The sequence below is a fragment of the Aedes albopictus genome, chromosome 2 (genome assembly GCF_035046485.1).
Source record: "Aedes albopictus strain Foshan chromosome 2, AalbF5, whole genome shotgun sequence".
NCBI lineage: Eukaryota > Metazoa > Arthropoda > Insecta > Diptera > Culicidae > Aedes > Aedes albopictus.
In genome coordinates this window covers 134219292-134227397 of record NC_085137.1, presented here as the reverse complement: position 1 = coordinate 134227397, position 8106 = coordinate 134219292, and the positions used below count along the sequence as shown (strand labels likewise).

The following is an 8106-nucleotide window of genomic DNA, read 5'->3' as shown; positions in this document are numbered from 1 at the left end:
GCGTTTTCTTCAACTCCTACGGCAGCGCTCGAAGTTCTCTTTGACGTTGCCCCACTACACATTCATCTCAAACAAGAAGCACTTCCTTGCACTTACCGTCTATGGGTACTCGGTTTACTAGAGGAAAGTCCTGTGAACTGCAGTTCAACACACACCTCGCTGTTTCCACTTTTGGTGTATTGGGACAAAGTTGTCCTTGCTCCAAGTGATCTTACAATTGCTTGTAATTTCCCATGTAGGACATTTTCCACGAAATTTCCTTCCCGGGAAGAGTGGACATCTGGATATCTGGAAAGAAGTATTTCAGACGGCATCGTATGTTACACTGATGGCACCCTTCTCGAAGGTCGAGCAGGTGCTGGTGTTTATTCTCGTAAGCTAAGGCTGTATCAGTCTTACTCACTTGGTAGACACTGCACCGTTTTTCAGGCCAAAATCTTTGCTCTTATGTGTAGAGAGTGCAATGAGCACTTCAGCAGCACATAATGGGCAAAGTAATATACTTTTGTACAGATAGCCAGGCTGCTATTGAAGCACTTGCATCGGCCAACTCTAGGTGGATGATAAGTATCGCTTGTCAAACTCAAATCGAGGAGCTGAATTCAGCAAACACTGTTCACCTTGTATGCGTACCTGGTCATTCTTCCATCGCTGGAAAAGACATGGCTGATGAATGAGCTCGCACTGGAGCATCACATGTCTTCATTGGCCCTGAGCCAGCTGTTCCGGTTTCCAAGTGTTGGGTAAAGCTTCAGATTCACACCTGGGCTGCCACTCAGAACAAACAATACTGGGATAGTTTGGAGTCATGATGTTAAACTAAATTGTACTGAGCCATCTCTAGGGGTGGCGAAGTATCTAACAAATCTGTCAAAGCAGAATTGCAGCATGCTGGTCAAAGCATTGACTGGTCACTGCCGACTCAGCTATCACATGGCGAATATTCAGCAAGCTGATTCATTTGCATGTGATAGCTGTGAATCCGATTATGGAAATCCGTATCATTCAATATGTAACTGTCCAGTTTTTGCGCAATTTGCGGAAAACACTTATTAAGTGAAACTGACTTCAGAAACCTGAATCTTGAGGACGTTCTGTTGTTCTTGACCCGCTGTGGTAAAGAGCTATAGGCTCTCTGTCCTTTTTTCCTTCCCTTCTCCGTCAGGTAAACGATGAATAGGCTCGTGTTCATGGTGATGGTACAAATTTCCCAAACAGAGGAGAACGTGCCTCTGGAGCCGACCTACTGATACCTGATGAAGCGCTGCTGGATTAGGATCTGGCAGGATATTGAAGCAAAGGCAGTCGCAGGGGATTTTGGCGATGATAACCCAGTAAGAAAATGAAGTAATTAGAAAGAAATCTGGGTTGGGCTCGAGTCAAGGCTGAAGCGAGTAACCATTCAGCATAGAGATCTTTCACGTTGCCCTATGGGACTCATGTTCAGGATGCATGAGTGAGTGAGTGAACGATTTCGGACTCAGCAAGAGATTATACATTGAAAAAAAAGGTGATCGATGGTAGAAGTTCATAACTTCATAACAATTTATGTTGCAATCTAGTGAAATTTATTCAGAACCGATGCAATCACAACAGTAACGAAAATCATTGGACTTAATCTAGCTATCACTCCGTGGTTCTGGTCGGAAAGTTTCATATTCATCTTGGTCGGCTTCAGTGTACAACTTGAATCGAATTCCGTCAGAGCGAGGTAAGCCGTGTGAGTTCCATGAACTGAAATCAGAAAAAAACGCATTGTATTCCGGTGTTCAAAATGACTTTCGGTATGCAACTTACAAGTGCATTCTGTGTTGATGCCACATGCTCTGATACTCAAACCATCGATGGTCAAGAGTATACTAGGGGCAGTGGGAAATGCTTTCTGTTGGATCGTAAAGGTTCCGTTTTGGTGTACCTCCAGCGAAAATCGAAACCGGTTGAAGTTAATCTGCGGAATGAGTAGACGCGTAGTTCCAGGTGGTAACCGTGGTCTGTTGATAACCATTTCTTTATCCCGTAGTCGGATTCCAGCGTAGCCGTTTATTATTGCGTGCAAAAAGCTGGCAGCGCCGGAAACGTAGTTTGACGCTCCGGGGAATTCGGTGGAACCCTGATTCCAGACGTTGAACGGCGGACGAAGATACGGTTGATAGCTTCGACGAAGATTTTCCGCGGCTAAGGTCGGTTCATCCAGCTCGAGCCATCCGATGGTGTGCATCGACCACGTCATTGCTGAACTACTTGCCGCCGTGACGGGTCCGTAGGTGTTCAGATTATGTCTCTTCGTCGAACTTTTAGGAATGGAATTTTATGATTCAGGGTTAATTAAACGAGTTAACTAATGAAGACTTACTTTTCCATCAAAAGATTTAGGGGGTAAGCCAACAGTACGGCATCAGCTTCAGCGATTGACTGTCCGACGGTGTATCCCTCAAATTCTGGATTGAAGTCGTTATCTGAGTCGTACATCAAATGTAAACTTCTTGCAGTACGAACCATTTCATCCAATTCTTCGTCTTTAATGCCCAGAAGAGATTTGCATATGCATCCAGCATAATCGCCAAGAAACAGGTTATTAGCAGCAACGACATTGGTGAACACGTTGTTGGTAACGTTTTGGTTCATAGTGTCTGGCCCAGTTACGGCACGAATGTCGTACTTATCCGTATCGGAGTTATAAACTACTCGATTTTTCCAAAACCGAGCAGTATTGTAAGCCAGGTCGCACCCCTCTGTTCTCAACCAGGGCAAATTGTTCGTAGCGTGCATGAATAGCCTTATAAAAAAGGCAATGTCTGCTGTAACATGATGTTGTAGTTCAGCCGCTCCTGGAGTCGATGTAACCTCAATTCCAGTGTAAGCAGAAGCCCAAGGATACTGCCATCCTTCAATGTTATTAAATATGGCATTGTTTTCTACCGCGTTTCGCATGATTCTCGTCCGGTATGTCAGCATATCCTGCGCAACAATCGGATCAATCAGCAGCACTATTGGGAACATCCACATATCGTAATCCCACATGACATGTCCTTGGAAATCATTTCGTCCGATACCGGAAGGCGATATTCCGAATGGTTGTACAGAATTAGGAGTATACAGTGTCGGAACATTGCTCAACAGATGAAAAGCGCTGGTCTTGATCGCTCGGTCTAGTTCATCGTTTCCGTCAACAGTAATCCCATACTGATTCCACAGGTCGCTCATGTAGTTTTCCTGTATACGATTTATGTTTGATGCCGTGCTCATCGTTAAAAGACGAAGTTCATTTTCAGCCTCTGTTTGACTCCGGGCAAACACGGTATAGAAACTGAAGTCCTCTGCGGTGCGATCTTCCAATACCACAAGAGTTGTCGGTATTTCACTGTAGTATATGCACACTGTTGTTCCTTCTGTGTCAATCTTCGGATCTTCGACCTCATTCGTAGGACCACATCGATACATGAATGTCTGATCACGAATTTCCACATACTGAGCGGGATCGAAGGAGAAGTCAGCTGATGGTAATCCCTCATTTCGTCTAATATTTGCGTACAGTGGACCTTGAGCATTCAGCCGTTGAACTCGAATATTGTTGACAACGACGTGATTGAAGTAACGATGAGGGTAAACACTGTGAGTGAGGCGAAGAAGTCTATTCGGATCATCGTATACCGTTCGGAATTGACCGGATTTAATGTCCAGCTGGTAGGAACAGTAGGGTGGATTAGTTTCCGGATAGCTGCATGCTTCCAGTTGGATATTGGCATAGTTTGGAATACGGGCACGTTGGCTTTGCGATCCTCGTCCATTGTAAACTCCAGTCAGATAGACGCTATCACTGAACACGGTAAATCCGAGATTTCCATTTGAAAGCGTGGGAACGGCACTGGCATCTGGAAACCTGCGCAAATCAGTTGAAAGCTCAAAAAATGTACTGGGCGCTGATTATTGAAAAAGATTACTCACGAATTCGAGTTAAACAGGTAATTTGTGTCGATTGCCAGACCAAGCGAGCTGCATATCGCTATTATCAGAAATGATAACATATTTATCGACGCCATTCAACTTGCGGTTTGTGTTCAAATTCACATTCGGGATCACTTGTTGTATAGGCGAACCGAATACTCCAACTGACTTCCGCGGATTCGATAACCATGGTTTTAAGCGGCATGGAGCCAAGATAGGGCGCACATTTTCGGAAATGTAGATAAGATAGCAGAGAAAGGGCTCAATACCAGCAAACAGTCACCGTCAGAGTTCTGTGGCGTTGCCTGAATGTCAACGCAAAACAGTTTGGTAGGTTGGTGACGTCAAAAAGAATAGTAAGCCCTTGCTTTGCTTTTTATTGGTGACTCCATTTGATCCCCAGAGGCTCGCCTCATTCGTGCAAATTAATGTCGGAGTATTGGTGAAAACGTAATCATAATCTACGTTTCTTCTTACATTGAACCGTTGGAACGTATTATTGCCGATTCCAGATTATTTATTGATGCATTTTTCGTTATCATAAATGAATCACTGTTATCGTTTTCACATCCGTCGTCGTTAGCGTAAACGGTGATTGGGATACCCTAGCAAAGTTCAACTTTGGAAGTAATTCGTGAACGTAACCCTTGCGCGTTGCAATTCAAGAACTTTATAATGATTCAATAATCTTTTTTTGATTTTTATAATGATATTGCAAAAGAACAGGCGCAAAACTTAGTTCCTTCAACTAATGTTGACCACTGTAATTCATTCCGGTTGTCCTCTTGGCCTTTCTGGTGTGGAATAGCACCAACTTAAAACTTTCGGAAGCATTGGCTGGATGAGGATTAGCTGCAGCTGCGGCTACGAGTACAAGCGCAATATTCGAACGTTTCACATTTAATGTGTGCAAACAGTAACATTTGAACACATTTTAAATCGACAAAAGCCGAATGACCGAGGTACAGTTAAAAAAGAGTCGTTTTAGCGTGATAATACAGTATTATCATTCAATATCTGTTCAAGTCTAGCAATATTTATGGCAAATTATTTTATTTCTGATTTGCTGTTATTTTACAACAAATAACATTTTTTTGTGTATCGAAAAATATACAAAATCTTATTAGAGAGTATTAAAAAACGATATGCTTGTTCAACCCGTTTCTAATACTAGCGGTGGCTATGAGTACACGTACAATAAGTTGTTAGAATGATACAATAGATCTAAAAACTGATCGCAGTGACTTTTATACCAAACAAGAAATAAAAAAAATGATACAAAGTAGGAGTCAAATCACATTGGTCTCTTCAGGGGAATTTTTATATAACCGTACGGGTTTGGGCCAAAGGGTCTCAGATTTTCATGATTTTTTTTTCCACAGGCAGGGCTCATGGATATATGAACAAAAAAAATAAAAAAATCAGGGTCGCCTATTTTGCCGGAAAACTCAGGTGGAATTTTTTTGTTTTCCTCTGACACTATGTGTTTACTTTGAAATATCATAACTCAAGAACGAAGCATCGTAGAAACAAAGTTTTTTTTTAGAAAATGGAAGCAAATTTTCTCAGGAACCAAAAAAAAATATGAACTGGAAAAAGTTTTCCACAAAATTTTCCACAGTTGAGAAAGTTCGTAAAGAAAAGCCGGAAAAACTATGCCCGAACTCGTGGAAAATTTTCTAAAAAATATTTTTAAGAAGGTTCATAAGCTTAAATCGCTGAAATTTTTGGAATGCACTGTTTTTTTCGTTTTCGAGTTATGGCCAATTTTGTTAAAAAATGTCCAAATGTGCCATAAAAGCCTTTTCTTTCAAAAATCATAACTCAAGAACGAAGCATCGTAGAAACAAAGTTTTTTAATGAAAATGAAAGCAGGCATTCAGAAAAAATATGAAGTTGAAAAAATTTTCCACCGTTGAAAAAATTCATAATGAAAAGCCGGAAAAACTATGTCCAAACTCGTGGAAAATTTTCTAAAAAAAAATTTTAGGAAGGTTCATATTTAGTTTTAATCGCTGAAATTTTTGGAATGCACTTAATTTTCGTTCCTGAGATTTGGCAAATTTTGTGAATAATGACCATATAATATAGGCTTACACAACTCAGTAACGAAAAAAAAAGTACATTACAAAAATTTCAGCGATCGAAGCTTATAAAATTACCTCCTTAAAAATATCTTTTTGAAAATTTTCCACGAGTTCAGGCATAGTTTTTCCGGCTTTTCTTTATAAATTTTCTCAACGGAGAAAAATTTTGTGGAAAACTTTTTCCACTTCATATTTTTTTTTTGAATTCCTGAGAAAATTTGCTTTCGTTTTCATTATAAAACTTTGTTTCTACGATGCATCGTTCTTGAATAATGATTTTTCAAAGAAAAGGCCTTTATGGCACATATGGACATTTTTCAATAAAATTGGCCATAACTCTAAAACGAAAAAAAGTGCATTCCAAAAATTTCAGCGATTAAAGCTTATAAAATAACCTTCTCAAAAATATTTTTTCGAAAATTTTCCACAAGTTCGGGCATAGTTTTTCCGGCTTTTCTTTACGAATTTTCTCAACTGTGGAAAATTTTGTGGAAAACTTTTTCCAGTTCATATTTTTTTGGATTTTTGAGAAAATTTGCTTTCATTTTCTAAAAAAAAACTTTGTTTTTACGGTGCTTCGTTCTTGAGTTATGATTTTTCAAAGTAAGTAGTGTCAGGGGAAAACAAAAAAAAATCCAGCTGAGTTTTCCGGAAAAATAGGCGACCCTGAATTTTCCTCAATTTTTTTTTGTTCATATATCCATGAGCCCTGCCTGCGGAAAAAGTTTCATGAAAATCTGTGACCCTTCGGCCCAATTTGTACGAAAATAAAAAAAAACCTGCCCACCTGAGACCCCCTGAAACTCCCCTGAGACGATCTTGAGAAATATTAAAATGCACCAAAAACCCGGAAACACCCGAAATCTTCTTGGCAAATCGATTAGGATTGCAGTGATAAAGGTCGTTGGTGTCATTCCATTTGTCCTGTTGTGGATAAAAAAAACTTTGGTTCAAACATTTATCTACTAGTAGAAATTTATTTGTCTGTTTTCAAGACTTATGTCCTTTCCTTTTCCTTTTCTTGGCGTAACGTCCTCATTGGGACAAAGCCTGCATCTCAGCTTAGTGTTCTATGAGCACTTCCACAGTTATTAACTGAGAGCTTCCTCTGCCAATGACCATTTTGCATGCGTATAGCGTGTGGCAGGCACGAAGATACTCTATGCCCAAGGAAGTCAAGGAAATTTCCTTTACGAAAAGATCCTGGACCGACCGGGAATCGAACCCGTCACCCTCAGCATAGTCATGCTGAATACCCGTGCGTTTACCACCTCGGCTATATGGGCCCTTACTTATTATATTTCTAATAGTCATTCGTATCAATATTGTAGATTGTAGATATTGATCACATAATTTTTCATTGTGTTCATTATACATTACCCAGAAAAACTTAATTGATAGATTTAAAAGTTTAGGCTTTTCTTTACCTGTATCTGTTAGAGATATTTTAGGTTGTAAGCCATGATGAAAATTCTTTTCAGATATTTTATTGAAATTGGTTATGCTGTTTGATACTCTTTCAATTTTTTTTTCAGTTTTCAAGAACTGCATCCGATTTCTGTCCGTGATGTTCAAAATTCCTTCGTCGTAGACAGATTACCTTGGTTCATACCTTGACAAGTCCGCATCAAGTCCACGCCTCGATTATGGATACTTTTCCGGAGGAGCCTTTAGTTTTAAGTTTATTTTATAACGATTTTCGAAAAGATAAAGAGGCTCTATGCCTTTTTGAGAAAGATTTCGTAGATGAGGAAATCACTCAAAGGGGATTTTCCCTCTTTCAAATTTTTAGTTAAAAATAAATAACAATAACAATAACAATAAGTACAATGATACAAAAAACTTTCCCGACCGGAACGGGAATCGAACCCGCCGTCTCTGGATTGGCGATCCATGGCTTTAGCAACTAGGCTAACTGGAGAAAAAGGGTATTCGGAAGAAATCACGTGGCGGGAGGGGGAGGGGGGGTGGGGCTCTGAAAGTGATCCCGGGAAGTGCTCTTGTAGAAACCCCCTCTTGTAGAAAATCGTCTTTAGAAGGAACACTGGCAGAACTGCCACCAACAACTCGTAGA

At 40.2% G+C, this 8106-nt stretch overlaps 1 protein-coding gene across 1 annotated transcript; it reads right to left on the bottom strand.

Moving 5' to 3' along the window:
- Positions 1-1512: 1512 nt before the first annotated feature.
- LOC115255515 (protein-glucosylgalactosylhydroxylysine glucosidase-like) lies at positions 1513-4128 on the bottom strand. The gene is made up of 4 exons (XM_029853644.2): positions 3946-4128; positions 2354-3880; positions 1798-2291; positions 1513-1734 (listed from the first exon to the last, which is right to left on the bottom strand). The coding sequence occupies exons 1-4, from the start codon at positions 4038-4040 to the stop codon at positions 1559-1561; spliced, it is 2292 nt and encodes a 763-aa protein (XP_029709504.2). The 5' UTR covers positions 4041-4128; the 3' UTR covers positions 1513-1558.
- Positions 4129-8106: the final 3978 nt, after the last annotated feature.

Coding starts and splice junctions, on each gene's coding strand:
- LOC115255515 (XM_029853644.2), bottom strand. CDS start 4,040: ATGGCGTCGATAAATATGTTATCATTTCTGATAATAGCGATATGCAGC. Junction 2,292..2,353: donor CTAAATCTTTTGATGGAAAA/GTAAGTCTTCAT, acceptor CATTCCTAAAAG/TTCGACGAAGAGACATAATC. Junction 1,735..1,797: donor CATCAACACAGAATGCACTT/GTAAGTTGCATA, acceptor TTCTGATTTCAG/TTCATGGAACTCACACGGCT.